The 23,919-nt window shown below is 42.6% G+C and overlaps 1 protein-coding gene across 1 annotated transcript; it reads right to left on the bottom strand.

Moving 5' to 3' along the window:
- Nucleotides 1–804: 804 nt before the first annotated feature.
- Nucleotides 805–23,293, bottom strand: LOC139409412 (desmoglein-2.1-like). The gene is made up of 14 exons (XM_071154540.1): nucleotides 22,994–23,293; nucleotides 20,052–20,183; nucleotides 17,629–17,787; nucleotides 17,359–17,500; nucleotides 16,846–17,009; nucleotides 16,298–16,432; nucleotides 15,777–15,962; nucleotides 15,166–15,617; nucleotides 14,714–14,856; nucleotides 10,139–10,360; nucleotides 9,204–9,443; nucleotides 7,028–7,158; nucleotides 6,555–6,872; nucleotides 805–5,859 (listed from the first exon to the last, which is right to left on the bottom strand). The coding sequence occupies exons 1-14, from the start codon at nucleotides 23,042–23,044 to the stop codon at nucleotides 4,663–4,665; spliced, it is 3,672 nt and encodes a 1,223-aa protein (XP_071010641.1). The 5' UTR covers nucleotides 23,045–23,293; the 3' UTR covers nucleotides 805–4,662.
- Between the last annotated feature and the right edge of the window lie 626 nt (nucleotides 23,294–23,919).

Genomic DNA, 23,919 nt, shown 5'->3' with positions numbered 1-23,919 from the left:
AGCTCTGTCCAGTGTTTTGACAGGGAGTCCGTAGAGAATGGCGTTGCAGTAGTCCAGGTGTGATAAAACAAAGGCGTGAATTTCAGCAGTGGGGTGTGAGTAAACAGAATTTCAGCAGTGGGGTGTGAGTAAACAGAATTTCAGCAGTGGGGTGTGAGTAAATAGAATTTCAGCAGTGGGGTGTGAGTAAACAGAATTTCAGCAGTGGGGTGTGAGTAAACAGAATTTCAGCAGTGGGGTGTGAGTAAACAGAATTTCAGCAGTGGGGTGTGAGTAAACAGAATTTCAGCAGTGCGGTCAAAGAGAGAGGGTCTGAGTCATTTCTGAGGTGGAAGAAGGCTGTTTTTTTTGTGTACAATATGTTAATGATCTGACTTGAACTTCACTAGAAATGCCACAGAGAAAATTGGATAAACGGAGATCAAAGAAACCTGAGGGTTCTGTAGAATTAAACGACCAGATTAAAAAGTGCGTAAGAGAAGAAAGTTACATGGAACCCATAATTGTTGAACAAGTGCCAAGAAAACTGTTGATAGATGCGAAGCTACCCACAGCATATTAATTATGAAATGTCACAGAGACAATGGGGACAAACAGAGATCAAAGAAACCCAACCTGTTTCTCTAGACTGCAGACTTGGAGAGACTCGCACTTGGTTTGTGTTTGTGGCAGTATACTGCCTGAGCATGCCCTGTCCTGATAGACCTCATTCCTCAGAGCTGAGCATTGAGTGTTAAATTAAAAAGTTCACAAGAGCGAGATCATAGTTGACTTTGGTCAAAAAGGCTAGTCGACGGCATCAGGAATAATAAAAGAGGAGCTTTATTGAAGCTGTAACATTTAAAATAATGTCTCTTTTACAAACCAAAATAGAAACATTACTTAAGAGTGAGTGTTCCAGAGACGTTTCCGTAGATAAAAGCCTGATTGGACTGTGACTCATGTCAAAACCTTAAGGGATAGCGTACTATAATTGTTATTTATATAATAGACTTGCTTCAAAAGTGTTGTATATAATTAATGTATCGGACACTCCTAACTTCAGTCTAAATAACCAAAAGGACTTTGATCTCTAAATACAGTTGAGATGAAACATTGGCTCGATGACATTTGGTTGATGAAATCTGAGATCAGACAGACCACAAAGACAGTGATTGTGCAGGAGGTCAGTAGTTTGTGTCTTCTTGTGCAATACAGCAATAGTTATTTATCTCAGTCGTCTCCTTTTTGCCAAACTTTCTCTGGAACAAACACGGCTAAGAAAAACTGTTTTCAGATATACCCAGCGTTTGACAAAATACATACCAGTGCATTTAATAGAAGAGTAACATAAAATAAACTATACAATGTTCCCCTGGTACTTTGAGAATTAGTAGATAGTCTTAGACAAGTGGTAATAATTTCCCCCTCTTCCCATTCTTGTTAAAAACAAAATAGACCCTGATTGGACGAATCCACGTTTAGGTAACAGTCTGAGTGCATACACAAACACAACAAGGTATAAAAAAAAGTTACATAAAAATATGAGAATATTTGTACACAAAAACACAAACAACATAAAAATACTAAGACCCATCCTTAAGTACTATAACTGATGCAACTACAAGTATAGATTCAATCAAACCTGGATAAAATTAAAAGCTTTGGGGCAAGGCTATTATACTTTGTTTCAGAATGAGCACCCAACAGTTAAGTGAGAAAAACTGTGTGACAATCTCAGTATTATTACATTGACAAACTCCAACTTCATGTTTTGAGCTTAAGACTGAAAAATGGAAGCACATTCTTCATGCTTCAAGCTCTGAGAACATGCTTGCTGCTTTTAGAAAGTCCAATTAATTACGTATACGTTAAATTCAGATCAAACAAAACCATCAAATAGTTACAATACAAGCAGAGACAAAAAAATAATAATATCTAAACAAACCTGTCTAATCACTGAAATAACAAACATGGATGTGTATGCCAGAGATGGGTGTAGAATATATAGGTTATAGCTCAGCCACTTCTGTTGTATCTCTTTGCCTATTGGCTATAGCTCATCCACTTCTGTCCTATGTGAGGCTTGCTCAGAGCCCTGCTCAGCGGGACTAGCAGGTTCCAGGTATAAGTTGCCAACAAGGTGCAGAATCTTAAACTGACTGGACAAGATGTCAGGGTTTGTATGGAAATGTACAGTCATACATGCTCTTGGTGTGCATGGACAAGTCTCACAGACTGAAGAGGAGGTCTGTGTGTGTATGTGTGCCTTCATGCGCGTGTGGTGGGGGGCTGAGAGCCTGTCTCAGGGAGACGTGGGTGGAGATGTTCACATAGAATAACAGCAATCACACATCTGTGGATGACAAACTCACACTAACAGCCAATAGAAAAACAAAAAAGCTTTGCTCAATACTCAATACAGTGCCCCTAATCAAAATCAGGTTGATCCTTGATGCTAATCAACAGAAATTAGGGTTGACCCCAATTATTTGACTGGTCGAATGTTTGGTAGATAGGCTGTTGGTCGACCAAGGTTTTTTTCAGTTGAGCAGTAGCAAATATATATTTTTATGGCACAGGACATGCCTGTCTTATTCGCGGCCATCTCAGTGAACTAATCTATTACAGAGGTCGCGGGGATGGCACAGTCCAAGAAGAAGGGGCATGTGGCTTCACAATGCACTTCTCTCTCCAGAACACCCTCTCTCCCGCCAATTTGTGCACATTCATTGTTTCATAACTTCATAGTATGAATTGTTGGCGTCTGATTGTTAGTGTCTATCAATTCCCCATTACATATATCACCAGTAGTACATCCAGTTAATTCCTATAATTTCTAATCTACAATGTTTTTTTGGTTACAGTAATGTGTGTTAATGCATTCAATATAATTCCAGTATTTTACCTTTGTCAATGTCGGAGTGGTCACGTTGTTTGCAGAGCGCACAACCTATGCTACACTTGTGAGAAACCAGTTCTGGTTAATTTAATTATATTTATGAGTTTTGTCAATTTAGTCATTGTCTTTTGTTTGGAGCGCTTCTGTCAATGTTGAGTAAGGACGTGCACCTGATTACCCATAGAAGTAGGCCTATAGGCTACCTGGCCTGCAGGCACATGTAGGCATATAAATGTGCCCATTTGGGGATCTGATAGCATTTCTGTTTGGCTTAACACACCACCACTAATGACCTTTGGAGCTTCTCAAAGTAATATTCTCTTCACCTCAAACAGCAAGCAAACAAAGTCTGTTTTTACATCCATTGAGAATGATGAACTATTGTCAATGTATTTGAAAAATCTTTCCAGCTCTCTACCTTTCGATAAACACTCAGTGTGAAAGGGAAAAATGCCATGCTCTGATCAGTGGAAACTTCATAACATAGGCCTACCTGATTACTTCTTATCCCTTGCACAAATAGCCTACAGGTGTGTCTCATTGGCTCGCAAAACTCTTGAGGGCCCAATATTTTATACAATGTGGCAAGGTTCTTCAGGCCAGACCCAAGTTAATAGTTGATACAATGTTTCAAGTTCGTTGCAGACAGGTCATGTGTAGCCAATGTGATTTATGGGATATTTACTTTTATCAGGATATTTTCTACCTGCAGGCTGCAATGTTTTTATTTGTTGGCTTTATAGGCTCTTTTTACATAGTTAGCAATGGCAATAGAAGTAACTTTTTAGGTTTTGTATCATTTTCATTTAGATTTGGATATAATTTTGACTAACCACATGACAATGATTTTAAGATACAAAGATGTTATTATAAATGAAAACTGCTCCACAAAAATGTGCATATGAAAATCATAACTGGCACACAGATTAGTAGAAATGGTAGGATACATTTGCATTCCACATGAGAACGTTTGCTGACTCCTTGTGTAGCCTATTCCTGGCAAGTTCAGGACAGTAACATCAGAATCTGAGAAGGCCAGTAGGAGCGGGAGGAGGATGGTAGGGACAGGCAACATTTTTTTTAAATTCTGGTTTATCTTTATCCCTAGTTCCCTCTTTAGTCATTTGTGTTTATTTAATCAAACAGTGTGCTTATAGCATCAGACAAGCTCAATGCATATATAGTTGATTTGATTAAAACACATAGGTCGTGTCTATACATGGAAAAATACACATTTTAACCAATCGATTGGTCGAAAGAACAGACATCTTTCGGTCGACCAAGATTGTTTTTAGTAGAGGACAGAAACACACATAATTTACTTAACAGCTAAAAAGAAGAATTACCATTGTCCCCCCAGAAGTTTAGAAAGTCAAATAAAGGTACCATATTGTGTTTGTACACACAAGAGGGAATCAAACAGTTCATTATTTCAGATGGAAGCTGATTCGTACTCACATGAAAACACACATGTACACACTGCCTGATAGAAATAAGGTGGGATGCTTTATAGGCCTGGCTGATAGAATTCGCTGTGCAAGCAGATACAAGGTTACAATCTGTAAAATATTCTGAACCTGCATATTTACACTTGCCCACTGCCACATTTTAACCCACTATACATCTAAGAATGATATGCTTTTCAGGGACAAAAAAATACACCCACCTTGACCACTGAATTGAAATCAAAACTTTCAAGGTGGTGACATTTCCATCCATAAATAACTTCAGTGGCATTTAATGTGTCTTGTGTTTATAGTATTATATTATTGGTCGAGACCTTATTTACTGGTGCTCTGGTTGGTCACAACTCTTTTCTCTATCACCGCCTTGCGGGAGGAGGATGCGGGGCCTACACTGACCTTGCTGGAGGACCCGTTCAATCCTACAATGCCGCTCTGTGAGCCTGCGCTGGACTGTGCGGCTGAGCTCTGCTCTGTGGTGTAAAGAACTCTGTGTGAGCCAGAGAGGCCGTTCCTCTGCATGGACCCCTGGGAGAACCCTAACACCCCTCCCTGGCCTTTCTGCACCCCACTACCTCCGCTGCTACCCCCCTGTCCCTCCATCACCAGCATGCTCTGTGACCCTGATAAGCCCCCTCGCTGCAGGGAGCTACTCTGCTGCAGCCAGGCCTGACCCCCCTGAAGGACCTGACCCCCTTGTACCAACTGCCCCCCCTGAAGAACTTGCCCTCCCTGAAAAACCTGCCCCCCCTGCAGCATTTGCCCCCCTTGAAGCATCTGCCCCCCCTGCATCACCGGCCCATCCACCACCATCATACCCTGAGAACCAGACATGTTCCCCATATGGATCAGGCCTCCCTCTCCCCTGCCAAGCGTGCCCTGAGCCTGGGTACCGGTCACCACCTGTTGCCCTTGCAGCACTAGGCCCTGGGCCGAGCCTGACGGAGGCCCGTTGACCATTATCATGCCCTGTATGTTGGGAACCTGTTGCTCCACTACATAGTGCATCTGCTGCACCACGGGCTGCATCATAGGCTGCATGGTGGTGTAGTACATAGGCTGTTGCTGCAGTAGGAAGGTCTGGCCCTGGCTTCCTCCCACCATGTCCTGCCTCAGAGTAGACAAACGATCTGATTCCCGCACCACAGCCCTCTCAACGTGTGTCACCTGGGCCGGGGCAGGGGGCGGTGCTGGGGCTGGGGCTGGGGCTGGGACCGGGGCGGCGGAAACCAGTCTGGACGCCACATTGGTCGTCACACTGCTGGCTGCTGTTGGCATGGAGATGATGGGTCTGGGTGGCAGAGGCGCAGAGACTTCGGTTTGGAACCTCTCTCCGCGGCACACCTCGGCCAGGGTCTTGAACTTTGGCCCTAGGTCATTGAGGAACTGGAGGTCGTTGTCAGATTCCAGGAGGCTGCAGCATCCCACCGAGCCCACAGGAGAGCCCTGGCCCTCGTAGTCATACACCAACATACTGTCCTTCTGGACGTGGTTTTCAGCTGCACAGTGAGCTTTCTGAAAATACAACACAGACCCACACAGACATATGTTACAATACAGACACATCAATTCATTCTACCGCCTGCCACCATTCATTATATCAAATCAAATGTATTTATATAGCCCTTCTTACATCAGCTGATATCTCAAAGTACTGTACAGAAACCCAGCCTAAAACCCCAAACAGCAAGCAATGCAGAAATTATGTGCCCACTTCAATGGGGCAGAAGTCCATGAGTTGTTGTGATTCTGGATGGCCAGATCAATGATGACAATAAACTGCCATGAGGGGAATCATAAGTGACTAGTTACAGCTAGTTTCTGATACAATGTCTTGTTTTGAGGTGTTTTGACTGATTTCATGTCAATGCTAATATGGCAAAAAATACGCTATCTAGCTAACCAACAACGGCCAGGATGTATTTGACAGACATCAAGTGCTCATTGTGCAAATGTATTTATGTTTTCAATAAACATTTGGAGATTAAATATAGTTTACATATTGTCAACAATTTAACCCAACCCCGTCTGTTTTGCCCCATAATTGCGCATATGTCGGTTTTGTTGCTAAACAACCAACCAGGGACAGTTAAACCAGTTAAATATACACACAACCGTTCATATATGGACACTGTATTTCTATTTGTGCTCTCTACTCCATGTTGATTCACAATCTACTGACCTGACAGATCTATTTTCTGCCTCCTTACCTGAGAGTAGTACTCCTCCAGGTAGTGATCAGGCAGGGCGATGCCTTCATAGGCTCCTCCTCCTTCTCTGCTCTCATACTCAGAATAAAAGCCCCCTCCATTCCCATGGCCGATTATCTCTCCTCCATTCTTATATCCAATATCCATAAGGCCGTCTGATTGGTAGAATCCACCGCCCATCGTGGAGGAGGAGTTCTGGAACTGACCACCACCTATCATTAGCCCCGCCCCTCCGGCCGTTGCTGCAATGGTTCCCGCGTTGACCATTTTGACCCTTCCTGTGTCGACCTGAACTGGTGCGTTCAGCAGAGGTACTTCCTGTAAGAGGTCAGGGGTCAGAGGGTTAAAAAAATATTACTGTGACATCTTGGACCATTAACTCCAACGAGAAACATACTACCATAGTGGAATCATCCACACAAAAGATTATCTGTGACCCCGCATGCACACACACCTTTCTTTCCCCTTCTTACCGTGTTCTCCCCCTGTCCCTCAGTGTGGTAGGAAATAAGTTGTGCCTTGGCGTCAAAGGGCATCTCAGTGAAGCCCCCAGGAAGACCTCCGGCACCCCCACACGTACAGAACAACAGCAGGAGAGGGATTACTGTGGAGACAGAACCATGAGGGGGGTTAGACAAAACATAAGAGTAGCAGCTTCAATTAAAAACTGAGAGCTATGACCTGCCATTATACGGCATAAGCAAGAAAGCAAGAGTAGGGCTGATGTTGACTATACAGTGAGCTCCAAAAGTATTGGGACAGCGATACATTTTTTGTTGTTTTGCCTCTGTACTCCAGTACTATAGATTTGACGGGTGAACTGTTTAGAAATTATAGCACTTTTTGACCAAAGCCCACCCATTTTAGGGGACCAAAAGTATTGGGACAAATTTACTTATGTGTATTAAAGTAGTAAAAAGTTATGTATTTGGTGGTCCCATATTCATAGCATGCAATGACTACAACAAGCTTGTGACTCTACACATTGTTGGATGCATTTTATGTTTGTTTTGGTTGCGTTTCAGATTATTTTGTGCCCATTAGAAATGAATGGTAAATAATGTATTGTGTTATTTTGGAGTAAATTCAACTAGAATATGTTTCTAAACACGTCTCTATTAATGTGGATACTACCATGATTACGGATAATCCTGAATGAATTGTGAATAATGATGAGTGAGAAAGCTACAGCGGCATAAATATCATACTCCCCCAAAAATGCTAACCTCCCCTGTAATTGTAATGGTGCGAGGTTAGCATGTCTCGGGGGTATGATATTTGTGAGTCTATAACTTTCTAACTCATAATTATTCATGATTCATTTAGGATGAGCCGTAATCACAGCCTGGTCTCATAGACTAGATGTATTATAGTAAATGTAAATCCACTCACAGTACAAGATTTACAAGTGCAGCAGGAGACCAACTACTTTTCTGTTTATACCGTATGATTTAGTTAAAGGGGCACAGCCATGGGTGGGTCAGGGAGGGCATAGGTCTACCCACTTGGGAGCCAGGCCCACCCATTCGGGAGCCAGGGCCCAGCCAATCAGAATTAGTTTGTCCTCACAAAAGGGCTTTATTAAAGACAAATACTCCTCAGCAACCCCCCTGTGGCATTGTGTTGTGTGACAAAACTGCACATTTTAAGTGGCCTTTTATTTTCCCCAGCACAAGGTGTAATGATCATGCTGTTTAATCAGCTTCTTGATATGCTACATCTGTCAGGTGGATGGATTATCTTGGCAAAGGAGAAATGCTCACAAACAGGGATGAAAACAAATTTGTGCACAAAATTTGAGATAAATTGTTTTTTGTGCATATGGAACTTTTCTGGGATCTTGTATTTCAGCTCATGAAACATGGGACCAACACTTTACATGTTGCGTTTATATTTTTGATCAGTATATTTCAGGTGTCGACTCAGACTTGCTCTGACATAAATATCAATCAAGTTCAGGCAATGATGTTTGATTAGGCATTCTGTAGGAAATTCAGTCTTAAATGGCTCAATAGATGACTTTGTGATATGGCTCTCTTGTCTCCTCAACTAAAGCTGGGATTGTTTAAAGACAGATCAGTTCAGAGCTGTGTGAGAGAGGAGGGACTATGGGAAGAGTTTAGTGTACCAGCCATAGAGATAGATAGAGGATTCATCATGTATCTGACCCATTTTAGCATGGACATTGCCATTGAGGGCTTCCACCACTTTGGCCATTTTAAAGTAGTCAACTGGGTGGGGATTCCTATGGGCTGCAGCTTCAATGGCGCTGCCCATGCTGTCACATATGCTATAATGGCACAGATATAAAGATAAGTCACCTATCTATCTCTATGGTACCAGAATATTTAAGAGGATCGGCCTGACTGAGCAGGGCTCTAAGCAGAATTACTGCTTAGTAAGAATTATCTTCTCATTATATGATCAAGATCAGTGAATCTGCGCCTTGCTCAGGCAATCCCCATCCCCCCAACTCTAGCTCTAACCATGTCACAATGATGACTTTGATTTTCTCACTATTGTAGACATTGATGAACCCAGTTGGTCAAAAGATTTGTCCTGAAAATATGCAATACATTTCCCTTGTTTCACTGCAAATCCTGAATGCGTTCTGCCTTTTTTTCTTCTAGATGATGACATCATACTCACGCAGTAGCGACAGCAGACCCAGGAAGAGCAGTCCAATTGCTGCAGGCCCTAGAACTGCCCCAGTAGAGCCCTTAGCTCCTCGCGTCGCGCACGCCTTCTCTTTGTCCACACACGTGCAGACATCTACCTTTAGCTTCTGCTGGTCAGGACACGCGTGCCCCTGTTGGTCGCGGATCTCCATGGCAACTGCGTAGGAGCCCGGCCACAAATCCTTTTGGGACCTCAGGATGGTCGAGGTGTCTGTAGGGTCAGAGGTTAGACACAAACACAGTCAGACATGAGACAGGTTGTCAGATAGATATACTACATCTGTCTGGGGATTGGGACCACAACATGGACGGTAATCACTTTCCTTCCTCATCTCTATGACTAAGGAAATAGGCAAGTCTGTCAATTCAAATCAAATTGTATTGGTCACATACACGTGATTAGCAGATGTTATTGCGGGTGTAGCGAAATGCTTGTGCTTCTAGCTCCGACAGTGCAGTAATATCTAACAAGTAATATCTAACAAATTACACAACATACACCCAATACACACAAATCTAAGCAGGAATGAATTAAGACTATATACATATGGACGAGCAATGTCAGAGTGGAACGGTCTAAGACACAGTAGAATAGCATAGAAAACAGTATATACATGAGATGCGTAATGCCAAATATGTAAACATTAAGTCATTTAGATACCGTAGAATAGTATAGAATACAGTAAAAACATATGAGATGAGTAATGCAAGATATGTAAACGTTATGAAGTGACTAAGATACAGTAGAATAGTATATAATACAGTATATGTGATATGATATGCTTGGCTATGCTACCACTCAGTGTAGCTCTTCTTGTTTTCTAGACTAAATAATCCTAATGGTTTTATTGTGTGCTATCATCATCTTATTCCCTCAGTAGGAACTCCATTCTCCAGGCCTCTCACCGTTTAGGTGCTCGACCACCCACACTCCCTCTGTTCCCTCTGGGATGACGGTGAAGGTGAAGGGGGCTCCGTTGGGGAACGCATCCTTGTCCACTGCAGTCACGGTAATAGCATCGGCTGTCATACACATGGTCTGAACTTTACTAGTAAGCGTGGGGCAGTGGTCGTTCAAGTCCTCCACTTGGATGGCTACCATACCCGTGGCTGTCTTAGAGGGCATGTCTGAACAGGAAAAGAGTGCGACAATCAATCAATCAGTCAGTCAGTTAATCAATCAATCAAATGTATTTATAAAGACATAGAAAGGAAGTGTACCCAAAAGCACTTCAGCCCAGCTTGAACAAACGGGATCATGTGCTCGATTTGTAAATCCCAAAACATTCCTTACCCCAGGACACTTGAACAGGTGACTATCAGGGAGAATACAGAAAAAGGAGCACTCCGTTTCTGCATAGATCTGATGGATTTATTAACGAGACAAACAAACAGGCTGACGTTTCGGCGTAATTCGCCTTCATCAGAGCCTTGAGTAGGAAAAGGTGGGAGGCACTAAGCGAGTGTTAACCATGGCTCAAACCTCCACTTTGAAATTCTGGGGAATTGAGAAAGTTTCTCTCTCCACCAGAGGAGGCACTATTGTGAGGAAATTGCTACCGAGAGAGGCACTTTGGACGGACTGCTTAGACGCAGTCGAGCGAAGGGGTCAGCTCTTTCTCTTCTTTTGTAAATATGTTTTTATTTATTTATCTTTCCTTTGTTATTATTCAAGTGGAATTCACTGTATATGTAGCAAGGAATCTAGAAGGCTTATTATACTTGGTTAAATAGCCCATGTCTAGTTGATATTATTGACAGCTCTAAATGACATGTTTGAAAAACATGGCAAGTGTGACACTCCCCTGTGAGGTTAAATAGGTGCCTCCCACCTTTTTTTACTCAAGGCTCTGATGAAGGTGAACTACGCTGAAACGTCAGCCTGTTTGTTTGTTTGTCGCATTAATAAATCTATCAGATCTATGCAGAAACAGACGGCTCATTTTTCTTAATTTCCCTGGATAGTCACCTGTTGAGGGTGTCCTGGGGTAAGGAGTGTTTTTGGATTTAGAAAGCCCTTTTTTACCATCAGTAGTTGTCACAAAGGAATAGGGACGAAGATTGTTAGGGCAGGCAACCCATTTCTGATTTTGCTGTGCAAGTGGCCATGAATTAAAGGGCGATTCCACCAACTCCATAGGCCTTTTCTACAGGCACCCTGGAAATGTGTTAAATTCCACGCTCATCGCTCCACGTCCTCTGTCATCTCAGGGAGAGGAATTAGTCGGGCAACTGGCCGGATATATGTCCGGCTCTTTACCTGGATCTCTACTGATCTAACACAACCGTATGGACTTGGCTGTATGGACTTGGCTGTTGCCTCATGCAGGAGGGCCAGCCTGTGGCATTCGCCTCTAGGGCACTCACTCCAAGAGAGCAGAACTATGCCCAGATAGAGAAGGAGTGCCTCAGCATTGTGTTTGCATGTCAACGCTTCTACCACTACTTGTACGGGCGCGACAACATTACCGCAGAGACAGATCACAAGCCCCTTATTGCTATATTCAGCAAGCCTCTCCTGAATGCCCCGAAACGACTGCAGAGCATGCTACTGGCCCTACAAAGCTACAACCTCAAGGTGGTGTATAAGCCAGGGCCGGTGATGTATGTGAGTGACACGCTCGGCAGGGCTACTGCATCAGGCACACACACACACACACGCTCCATGCATGAACAACACGCAGTGTTCAGCTTAAAAACAGTGCAAGTGAATGTTGAACACATCAACCAGGCTGACTACCTTAATGTTACGGACCAGCGCCTTATACAAATCAGACAGCAAACAGACAGGGACGAGCACCTCCAGGCATTGAGGTCTGTGATTCTGATGGGCTGGCCCGACTGCAAGGAAGAAACTGCTCTAGCCGTCAGAGAATATTGCCAGTGAAAGAGGAGCTCAGTGTTAAAAACAGAATAATATTCAAGGGTCAGAGTCGTTATTCCCCGGTCTCTACGCCCTGAGATGTTGGGGCACGTGCACTCAAGGCTTGTTACAGACCAATATGTGACACACTGTATTGGCCAGGGAATGCAGAGTGAAATCGAAGACTATGTCAATAAATGCACAGTCTACAATAAATATGCCATTGAGAAACAGAGAGAGACGATGATGTCCCATGAGTTACCAATGTGCCCCTGGCAGATAGTAGGTCTAGATCTCTTCCAGCACAGTGGCAAAGACTTTCTGCTGGTAGTCGATCATTATTCAGACTTCTGGGAGATTGACCTCCTCCCTGACCTCTCAACAGAGACAACGATCAAACGCTGCAAGGCTCAGTTTGCCAGCTATGGCCAGCCAGATTTCAGATAATGGACCCCCAATTCTCTGGATTTGAGTTCCGAAAATTCGCTGCAGAAGGGGAATTCGAGCACATCACGTCATCGCCACGACACCCAAAAGCTAATGGGAAGGCGGAGTCGGCGGTCAAAATAACAAATAACTTCTGCAAAAAAGCTCTGTGAGAGGGCAAGGATGCCTGGAAAGCAATCCTGCAGTGACGCAATACCCCAACAGAAGACATGGATAGAAGCCCGGCCCAGCACCTCATGGCACGGCGCTTAAAAGCAACTCTGCCAGTAGCCAACACTCTCCTGGAGCCCTGTGTGGTGACAGACGTGCCACTGAAGCTATGTCACAGAAGACACGTCTCCAAGTTCATCTACGACAAATCAGCAAAATACTTACCTGAGCTCAGGGTGGGTGAAACAGTGCGGATGAAGTCACTACCAGGGGACCAGACAGGCCCCTGTAGACTTGAATCCTGTGTACAGAAAGTTGCACCATGCGCCTACTTGGTCGAAGTGAATGGATCACTGTACCATCGTAACAGGGTTGACCTTCGGATTGCTGAGCCAGCACCTACTCAGAACCCTGATGGTCATAGGGGTCGCATGACAAAGGACGAAACCCCAGCAAGTCACATGGGGCCTGAGGCACTGGGTGAAGAGCTAGGGGATCACAGGTTGGCCACTCCCTCGCCCATCAATACTCCCCTTAGACAGTCAGGTGACACGCCTGTGCGGGAACACGCAGTCCTCGCAGACGCCCCCTTTCTTTTCACGCGGCGGGCGTCTGTCCCAGCCACCAAAAATACTTAATCTGTAGGTTTCCCATCAGTGATTGTTGACAGACAGAGATATAAAATATGTGGGAAAAGTGAAGAGACTATCAAAATGTGTGAAGTTGATACCTGAAAAAAAACCTAAAATGTTCATGTTGGAAATTATTACTAGGTTTGTTTTGTTAGTGAATTGACAGTTCCTGTCCTATTTTATAAACGGGAAGATGTTATGGGTGTAAGATGGCACAGTGATGCCATCTGTAAATGTTAATTACTGCAACTTCAGTGTTTTTACCGGTGTGCTTGAGATACCCAGATGTATTGCAATGTCCTGAACAAGACTGGTTACTCGCCTCAATTCCTCTGTCTCATCTTTCAACATTAAAATATTTAACACTTCTAGAATATTGTAATATATTGCTAATTACTATCTAGCTAGATAATGCGTGTTTAATTTGTTTTCTTGCTGCATTTAAATATCCCATAGCCAAATGTGTCTGTGGCGCAAGAAAACATGAATGGTTACAGAAGTATCCATTCGTCTCAAGACAAGGGTTTAGCTGTCCTAAAGTTAAGTACATTTCCAAGAAGGACTCCTAAAACATTATGTTTTTCTTAGGAAGAAACATAGGAAAAAAATTAAGAATATTTCCAATAACTTTATTGAGGAATAGCAACTTTGCTGAACTTTCTTCACAAGTCTATAGTTAAGGAAAAAATGGCAGTTAAGAAGGTTTTGTGAATCAGGCCCCTTTACTGCACATCAGATCTAGTGCCAGTCTGTTTGTGCTATCATGTCACCTCCTTGTCACTCATTGTCATGCCAAACATGACATGAAATATTTGGCTTGACAAAGACAGCAATGGAGTTTACAAGAGCACAAACAGATCTGGGAACAGGCTACATCCGGTCAGCCTTGATGTATGGATTACGGAGTATGAGCAGAATACAAGGCTATAAAGAGACAGGAGTGTACTCTTCTCTATTTTCAGTGCTTAGCAGAGCCACAGAACATGGATAGTGTTACAAGTTAGGATTCAGGCTCAGGGGTTATATAGACTGATGCTATATAATCTTGTGCTATGTAAAATAGATTGTAATAAGAGATCATGTCATTTCATTCAGAAATGCAACAGAAGGCTATAGACTAACTAGTTCAACTTGAGTTATTCATGTTATGCAACATATGTCCTATACAAAGGTAGCAGATGTGATGAGGTAGCCCTCTGTGCAGCTTCAAATCAGTGTCACGCTCGGGCAAAGATGGAATTTCATATTGCGCTAACTGTTAAGATTTTGGTTTCTCTCATGGGAGACGCAGGTTCAGATCCTTCCCTTGGCACATTGACATTCAATATACTGTAGGGTGTTGTGTGTCAAGTCTAAGAAGCTAACTGCCAAGAGGCTGAACTAGCTTACCTTGGGTCATGCAGAGAACTTTGGCGTAGTATGTCCCGTTGACCAGGAACTTGGACTCTCTGTCAGGCATCTTATTGAGTTTAATATCCCCAGTTAACTCATCAACGGTCAGCCAGTTGTCTGGGTCAGAGCCCTTAGCATACCTACATCAGGAAAAACAGGGATAGTGGAAAATGTTTTGGTATATGAACTTGTGCATATCGGATAGGGTTTGTGTATTTGAGCTCAACAGATCAGACTAGGTATTGCCGTGTCTGTGTGCTTATTTTACCTTTATTTAACTAGGCAAGTCAGTTAAGAACAAATTCATATTTTCAATGACGGCCTAGGAACAGTGGGTTAACTTTTGGTTACTAGTCCAACTCTCTAACCACTAGAGTGTGTGTGTGTGTGTGTGTGTGTGTGTGTGTGTGTGTGTGTGAGAGAGAGAGAGAGAGAGAGACACTACAGACCTGACGTTCTGTGCAGGCATTAGTGTGTCTCCGTCGATGGCATGGTAGGAGCCGATCACCTTGTTGATGTTGAAGTCTCCTCCCTCTGAGATGGGGATAGCCTTGACCTTGGGGTCAAACCGTGGCCCCTCTGGCTGGTTCTTCACAGCGATCTTCACTGGGTAGGTCTTCATAGGTTTCCCTGTAGAACCTCCACCACCAAACCACGATCCTCCACCTCCTCCTCCACTGCCGCTTCCTCCACTGCTGCCTCCTCCACTGCCGCCTCCACTGCCGCCTCCTCCTCCTCCTCCTCCTCCTCCTGTCCCACCTCCTCCTCCTCCCGTCCAACTTCCTCCTGCTCCTGTCCCACTTCCTCCTCCTCCTCCTCCTCCTTCACCATTATAAGGTGGAGCCTGGTTAGCTACGGCTATTCCCAGCTCAAGGTGTTTGACGTCTTCATAGTCTACAGACTAATGGATGGAAGAAACAAAAAGGCATTTCAGCAGAAAAAGAAAGGAGATAATGTGTGTGTAAGTGTGTGAATGCATCTGTATGTGTGTGTGTGTGTCTGTGTACACAGTATATCTGTGAATGTATGACTGTGCAGTGTGATAGAGCTCATGCCGTACCTTCTTGAGTATCAGAACTCCCTCGTTGGTCTTGGGGTCTGTCTCAATGCTGAAGTAGCCAGCCTCGTTTCCCTTGACGATTTCAAACTGAGTCACCCAGTTAGGAGTGTTCTCCATATCCATGTCCTCCGCTTTGAACCTCATCACCTCAACGTTCTCTGTGTTCTCCTCAATACTGCCCTCATACTGCAGAACCACACAAAGAGTATCAGACACTACATCAGCCTCTAGTGTCCTAATACTATACAGAGGGGGAGTAATATTAACCTGGTCCCAGAACTGTGTATGTGCTAGTCAACACCCCTGACTAGCATAACTAGTTAACATTGTCTTCCGACAGATGGTGCCATTCCAAAGCAATGCATTGCCATGAACAGTGCATATGGAGTCATCATCTGACGTGAGACAATGAAACAATTATATTATACAGATCTAGGATCAGGCTGGAGTATGCTGTTGGGAGTGTTTTCTAAAGCACATACAGATCTGGGATCAGGCTGATGGAGTAATGTTCTAGATACCTCATCTTTCTCCAGAGTGGGAGGATTGTCGTTCACATCCTTGATGTTGACTCTAAAGGTTCCGGTGCCGGTGTTGCCCTCTGGTCTACCGTTCAGATCTGTACCTTTCACTGTCAGCATGTACCAGTCCTGCACCTAGAAAACAAAAGAGATTCAAATATATATATATAAAAACTGAGTGTCTAATAACAATCTGTCTATTAAAAACAGCGTGCATGCGGCCGGGAAGTCCTTGTCCCATCGCGCTCTAGCGACTCCTGTGGCAGGCCGGGCGCATGTACGCACGGTCGCCAAGGGTGCGGTGTACATCGGTGCGGCTGGCTTACGGGTTAAGCGAGCAGTGTGTCAAGAAGCAGTGCGGCTTGGCGGGGTTATGTTTCGGAGGACGCACAGCTCTTGACCTTCGCCTCTCCCTAGTCCGTACGGGAGTTGCAGTGAAGGGACAAGACTGTAACTACCAATTGGATATCACGAAAATGGGGTAAAAATAAAGACAAAATAAATAGAAAGAAAAAATAAATAAAGATGGGTGACTATGCTGTATGTACCTCTCTGTCCAGTGTGGGCTGTTTTACTTTCAGTACTCCATCCTTGGTGATGTAGAACATGCTCTCTCCTGGAGGCTCCTGTTTAATTATGGTGTAGGCAATCTTAGAGTTCTCATTCCCTGGTTCGTCAGCGTCTGTTGCAGTCAATGTCATGATGGACGTGTCTACAGACACAGAAAAAAAACTGTCATCAACACTAATATCTCTATTAATGTTCATCAAATAACATCGCCCCAGGACATTTAAAAAACATTAATGGGATGTTGTCATGCTATCATTAAACTTGGCAACCCAGAATGAAAATCTTGCACCAGCTACTCGATTATTAGTTACGTTGTCTGTCCATGAGAGATTATGCTGTCATTAGCTAGAACACACATTGGGATTGCATTGGCACATTCCCATTTTCTAGGGGAAGTTGTAGACATTTTACATTTGATTAATTTAGCAGACACTCAAACAGAGCAACCCACTTTTCTAGGGGAAGTTATTGATTTATTGCCAAACACTTACCTTTTGGGCTGAGCTCGTACACCGCTCCTGGGTTAATATCACCGAAAATAGGAGGGTTATCATTCTGATCCACAACTTGGATCCTCAAATCAATGTTCTTTTCTGCTTCACTGCCATCAGTGAACTTAGCGGTACCTGACAACTGAAGAGAAAAAAAACATCATCACATCTATCTATAAATAAACCAAAGGACATCATACATTGCGGCAGTACTAATACACCTGTGCTATATCTTCAGTTATTTGGCTCTGCTGTAGGTGTGATACTCACATTGTACATGGCGATAGTCTCCCGGTCCAGGATACCAGTGATGCGTACAAAGCCAGTGTCAGGGTTCACTATGAACAGGTTGAAGGGGTATTTAGAAGCTCCCACCCCAGTTAGAGAGTACTGCACATTACCAGTCCCATCGTCTGAATCTGACCGGATCTGAAACACAGACACACAGATAGAGGGGTGAGTCGACACAAACACAAAATACAACAAACACGACAGCAATATTAACATTGCTAGAGACGAGAGACACGTATTTAAAGAGTTGGATCAATGTGGTTTCCGCAAAATAGTAAAAATAAAAACCCTTGAATGAGTAGGTGTGTCTAAACTTTTGACTGGTGCTGTACATTTACACTACCAGTCAAAAGTTTAGACACACCTACTCATTCAAGGGTTTTTATTTTTTACTATTTTCTACATTGTAAAATTATAGTGAAGACATCACAACTATGAAATAACACATGGAATCATGTAGTAACCAAAAAAGTGTTAAACAAATCTAAATATATTTTATATTTGAGATTCTTCAAAGTAGCCACCCTTCGCCTTAATGACAGCTTTGCACAATCTTGGCATTTTCTCAACCAGCTTCACCTGGAATGATTTTCCAATAGTCTTTAAGGAGTTCCCACACATGCTGAGCACTTCTTTCTGTTCCATCACTCTGTGGTCCAACTCATACCAAACCATCTGAGTTGGATAGAAGTCCGGTGATTGTGGAGGCAAGGTCCTCTGTTGCAGCATTCCATCACTCTCCTTTTTGGTCAAATATCCATTACACAGCCTGGTGGTGTGTTGGGTCATTGTCCTGTTGAAAAACAAATGATAGCCCCACTAAGAGCAAACCAGATAGGATGGCGTATCGCTGCAGAATGCTGTGGTAGCCATGCTGGTTCAGTGTGCCTTGAATTCTAAATAAATCCCTGACAGTGTCACCAGCAGACGACCCCCACACCAGCACACCTCCTCCTCCATGCTTCATGGTGGGAACCACACATGCGGAGATCATCCGTTCACCTAATCTGCGTCTCACAAAGACACGGCGGTAGGAACCAAAAATCTAAAATTTGGACTCATCAGACCAAAGGACAGATTTCCACCGGTCTAATGTCCATTGCTCGTGTTTCTTGGCCCAAGCAAGTCTCTTCTTATTGGTGTTGTTTTGTAGTTGTTTCTTTGTAGGAATTCGACCATGAAGGCCTGATTCACCCAGTCTCCTCTGAACTTTGTGAAGCATTTATTTGGGCTGCAATTTCCAATTTCTGAGTCTGGTAACTCTAATGAACTTATCCTCTCCAGAGGTTACTCTGGGTCTTTCTTTCCTGTGGCGGTCCTCATGGGAGCCAGTTTCATCATAGTGCTTGATGGTTTTTGTGACTGCACTTGAGGAAACTTTCATAGTTCTTGACATTTTCCGGATTGACTGACCTTCATGTCCTAAAGTAATGATGGACTGTTGTTTCTCTTTGCTTACTTGAGCTGTTCTTGCCATAATATGGGCTATCTTCTGTATACCACCCCTACCTTGTCACAACTCAACTGATTGGCTCAAACGGATTAGGAAGAAAGAAAATTCCACAAATTAACTTTTAACAAGGCAAAGGGTGGCTACTTTGAAGAATCTATAATATTAAATACTTTTAGATGTGTTTAACACTTTTTTGGTTACTACATGATTTCATATGTGTTATTTCATAGTGTTGATGTCTTCACTATTATTCTACAATGTAGAAAATTGTTAAAAAAGAAAGAAAATCCCTTGAATAAGTAGTTTTTTAAAAATGTAACCAGTTAAGATGACTGAGAACACATTCTCATTTACAGCAATGACCTGGGGAATAGTTACAGGAGAGAGTGGATGAATAAGCCAATTGTAAGCTAGGGATGATTAGGTGGCCATGATGGTATTATGGGCCAGAATGGGAACTTAGCCAAGACACCAGGGTTAACACACCTACTCTTACAATAAGTGCCATGGGATCTTTAGTGACCACAGAAGGTCAGGACACCCATTTAACATCCCATCCACAAGACAGCATCCCTACACAGGGCAATGTCCCCAATCACTGCCCTGGGATATTTTTTTGTTATACCAGAGGAAATAGTACCTCCTACTGGCCCCCCAACACCACTTCCAGCAGCATCTGGTCTCCCATCTAGGGACTGACTAGGACCAACCCTGCTTATCTTCAAGAGCAAGCCAGCAGTGGGATGCAGGGTGGCATGCTGCTAGGTGTGTTCAAATTTTTGACTGGTACTATACCATGTTAGCTCCCCATTAATATTACATCAGGAAAATCTAAACAATAACTGAATATCTAGAATTAGAACAATATTCTAAATTCTAAAAGTTGGCTTAACTCTCTAAATATATGGCTCTTCTAGCGACCAATTGCACCTCCGTCATGTGGCATTACCTTGGCGATAAACTCTTTCTTGGTGTAGTCTACATTTTCATCTAGTTTCTGGGGAGGGATGATCCATTCCCTCTTGTGTCTCCTTAGCCCAGCGGAATGACGTGCCTCCACCACAGCTACAGACACTAAAACCTGCTTTCACAAAACAAAATACATCAATGGTTACTTCCATGGATAACAGTGACAAAGCATTAGCAGAAACCCGTATCCTCTCACCCACCCCATCCACTATCAATGTGTCTGGAACATATTAACTGATTGCTCCTCCTTCTCAAGTTCTCATAACTCAGTCAGATCTTCCAAATGGTAAACACCTGGCAGAGTTATACTTTATGGTGAGTGATTGTGCACACCCCATGTTTTTCAGAGGTGGAGAGAGAGAAAAAAAGATAAAGAGAGAGAGTATTACTTGCATTATGTTTCTCTAGATCAGTGTGTCTCAATTTCCAGTCCATGGACTGGGATAGGAGCCTGGCATATTTTTTTTACCTGGCAGTCAACAATTTTATCTCCCATTTTAGTTTGTGGTCCTGGTATAGGAAGAGCCATTGTTGCATGTCCCTCTCCTGTAGTGAGTTACTCTTTGATCTGTCATTCAAACACTCAGGTTCCATGAGTTTACTGTGACTTGTAATGAACCTAAACCAGAACTTAAACCTGTTATGATACAGTGTACATCCTAAACCCACTTAAGTACTGAGGCATAACTGTGAAAGCAGTGAGACCGTGCCAAGCCTACTGCAGACTCACCCAGCCAACCACTCCTAAGTAAAGAATAGTTATTGTAGCTCGCAAGGAGGAGTATGAACCTGTATGTAATAGTGGGTGGGCACGTGAGAACAAAAGATGAATCAGGACTGGCAAAAAACACATGCCAAATGGCATCCTATTCCCTATATAGTGCACTACTTTTGACCAGAGCCCTACGTGAGTCCTATAGGCCTGGTCAAAAGTAGTGCACTAAATAGGGAATAGGGTGCGATTTGGGATGCATTAACATGTTTGACAAATAGCCCTGTGGATGGAATGACCAACTAGCTTTGACAGCCAGGTCATTGTCAACATGAAACTGTTGTCACTAGTTACCACAGCCATAAAGTACTAATTATGGCTAAACCCTGCGTATTTCTACAATTGATGTTCTTCAAATCTGATTTCAAACTTAACCATAAACCTAATATTAACCACAGAGTAAATTATTGACTTTTTACAATATAGACAGGCCTAGCACATTTAGACTTTGTGCTTGTGGTAACTAGTAACAACCACATGAAGTCAAATTCATGCCCTTTAAAGAACATTTGAGTGAATGCTGTAGAAATACTATTTTCTATCATGTACAAGGTTATGCTAGTTCCGCTATATCTCTCAGCTGTGATCCGCAGCCATGATACACACCCAAAACCCACTGGGCACACACTGGTTGAATAAACATTGTTTCCACGTAATTTCAATGAAATTACATTGAACCACAGTGGAAAAGACGTTTAATTGACATTTGTGCCCAGTGGGACGGTTCTGCAAGGTTGCAACTAGTTACCACAGCCACAAAGTCATAAACTCCTTATTTCTTCAATTTATTTCTTAAAATTTTATTTTAAACCTAACCTTAACCACACTGCTAACCTTATGCCAAACCATAACCTTAAATTCAGACCAAAAAGCATTTATTTGTTTTCAGGTATTCTTATGATAGGGCTATAGTCAATTTAGGTGGAAACCGTTCTGTGGATGCCATTTTCAAAATGTATTGTAGGAGGCCTTATTCATATTTCAAACCCCGTTTCAAGCAGTGCTCTCAAAATGAAAGGGATTCTTTCTCACTGTCATGAGTGAGAGCAATGTTACCATGACACCTGTCTATATGCAAATAACAAAACACTAAACTTTGGACATTTTCTCCTTTTTATGGTGGTTCTGGCTCGACCAGAGGGTTATAACTAAATAACATGTCAGTCCTACAAGTCCCCAAGTAAAGGTTATGGGCTCTTGATTGACTGGGTTATATGCCTAACCACCTGAAATGTGTGGCCTAAAGATTATAAGCCTACTGTCAATATTCGTTAGAAAAGTGACACATCATTATTTTGTAACCTCAGAAAAATAATAATTGTATAGACCTACAGAAAGAATGGGTGCGCTTGTGGACCGTCATATTCCCTTTGATAGTCAATGAGTTGTGCGCACTTGTCTCGCGCATATTTGACCAGTAGACAGTCACCTTTTATACAATTTATAAAAGTGTTTATTACACAACTTCTTTTTGTATTTTTAATAACGGCCCACTCTGGGAGCGAGATGAGACTGCTTATGACTTATAAACTGAAAAGGCAAGGAATATAAATGTATTTAACAACTAGCTAGGCTACCAGTAGCCTACTACAGCCAAACATATCCGTACGGTTATGAGTGTCAGAACGCCCATGTCGGAACGACCAAAAAACGAATTGTAAAACGAAGTGTAAAATTGCCAGTGTTGGGTAGTAATTAAATTACATTTTGCAGTAGTAGTGTTAGATGTACTAAATTCAAATATTGGTAGTGTTTTCAGTAGGTCTAGTTAATTACTCGTTGGCATGTACCGTGTAATTTAGCTACTGAAACTAACTAACGTTACACACTATTTATTTTGCAAAGAATAAAATAACATATCGGTGAATTTATTTTTCGCCATCAGACCTGCCTATAGCCTAATTCTCACTTGAAACATCGTTTTTGTGTTTAATATGATAAATTACAGATGATGATCATTTCAAATTTAGATAGATAGTAACTTTAGACTATGTGTTTCTTAAGGGTAGCTTTAGTTTAGCTTAACTTCTTCCAGTGTGACGTAGTTGGTTGCGCGTAAACTATATTTTCCAAGTAATTTAGCCTCCCCAACACAAAAAAATATATATAATCCAAAAACAACGCCGGTAACGTCAAATAAGATAACTCACCGTGAATGTAAGTAGCAAAAAAGCAGCGGCGGGCAAAGAACCCCGATTCATGACCGGAAGAATGTCCCAAAATCCAAACACCTGTGCTAGAATCCGAGCTATATCCACAAGCGAGTCCTCGACGTTATAATAGTGGACGTAGGTGAGATACTTCTTTCAGTGCACTGTTGATGTACGGTAAATTGAGGCGGTGCCTCCTCCTCTTCTTTGGTTGGCTGGTGACACCACATCCACACCCTCACCTGGGGTAAGGAGATCTCTCTCTCTCTCTCTCCCCTCTCTCTCTCTCCCCTCTCTCTCTCTCCCTCTCTCTCTCTCTCTCTCTCTCTCCTATCTCTCTCTCCCTCTCTCTCTCTCTCTCTCTCTCTCTCTCTCTCTCTCTGTGTATGTGAAATAATGTCTTTATTCTTTTGGAACTTTTGTGAGTGTGATGTTTAATGTTAATTTGTATTGTTATTTCATTTTTGTTTATTATCTACTTCACTTGCTTTGGCAAGAAAGAGACAGAGCGAGTGAGATAAGAGCCCCGAAATGCTTATTTTGCTTTTCAAGAGCTTGGGAAATATGATTATCAGATAATTGGTTTTAAAATGCCGATACCTCATTGGTTTGAATGGTGCTTAGCAATATTGATATTGTTTTCTTTTGAACATAACAACATGACATGGGGCATTTAAAGTGTTATATAGGTAGATAACATTGAACAGAACAAGGCTATGTAAAAAACTCACCTTATAATGACAAGCTATTGTTTTGTCCAGGCTACTATTTCTTGATGCAGTGTCCATATCAGATGAATTTGTATGTTTTCTGCCTCTCTTGCTATATCTCATATCTCGTTGTATTGTATGACAAAATATTCAAGGATCTTGATGGATGTCTTTTGTATAGAGAGTATATACAATGTAAACTGTCATGTGGTAAGC

The sequence above is a fragment of the Oncorhynchus clarkii genome, chromosome 5 (genome assembly GCF_045791955.1).
Source record: "Oncorhynchus clarkii lewisi isolate Uvic-CL-2024 chromosome 5, UVic_Ocla_1.0, whole genome shotgun sequence".
Taxonomy (NCBI): domain Eukaryota; kingdom Metazoa; phylum Chordata; class Actinopteri; order Salmoniformes; family Salmonidae; genus Oncorhynchus; species Oncorhynchus clarkii.
Note: the sequence above shows the minus strand (reverse complement) of the source record. Positions and strands in the feature narration are given on the sequence as shown.

Bases quoted from the DNA above. Each gene is read 5' to 3' on its own strand.
- LOC139409412 (XM_071154540.1), bottom strand. From the start codon at position 23,044: ATGAATCGGGGTTCTTTGCCCGCCGCTGCTTTTTTGCTACTTACATTC. The intron at 17,788-20,051 runs GTAATGCCACAT...TCTGTGTTTCAG, and splicing joins AGAAAGAGTTTATCGCCAAG to ATCCGGTCAGATTCAGACGA. The intron at 15,963-16,297 runs GTATCTAGAACA...GTGGTTCTGCAG, and splicing joins CCACTCTGGAGAAAGATGAG to TATGAGGGCAGTATTGAGGA.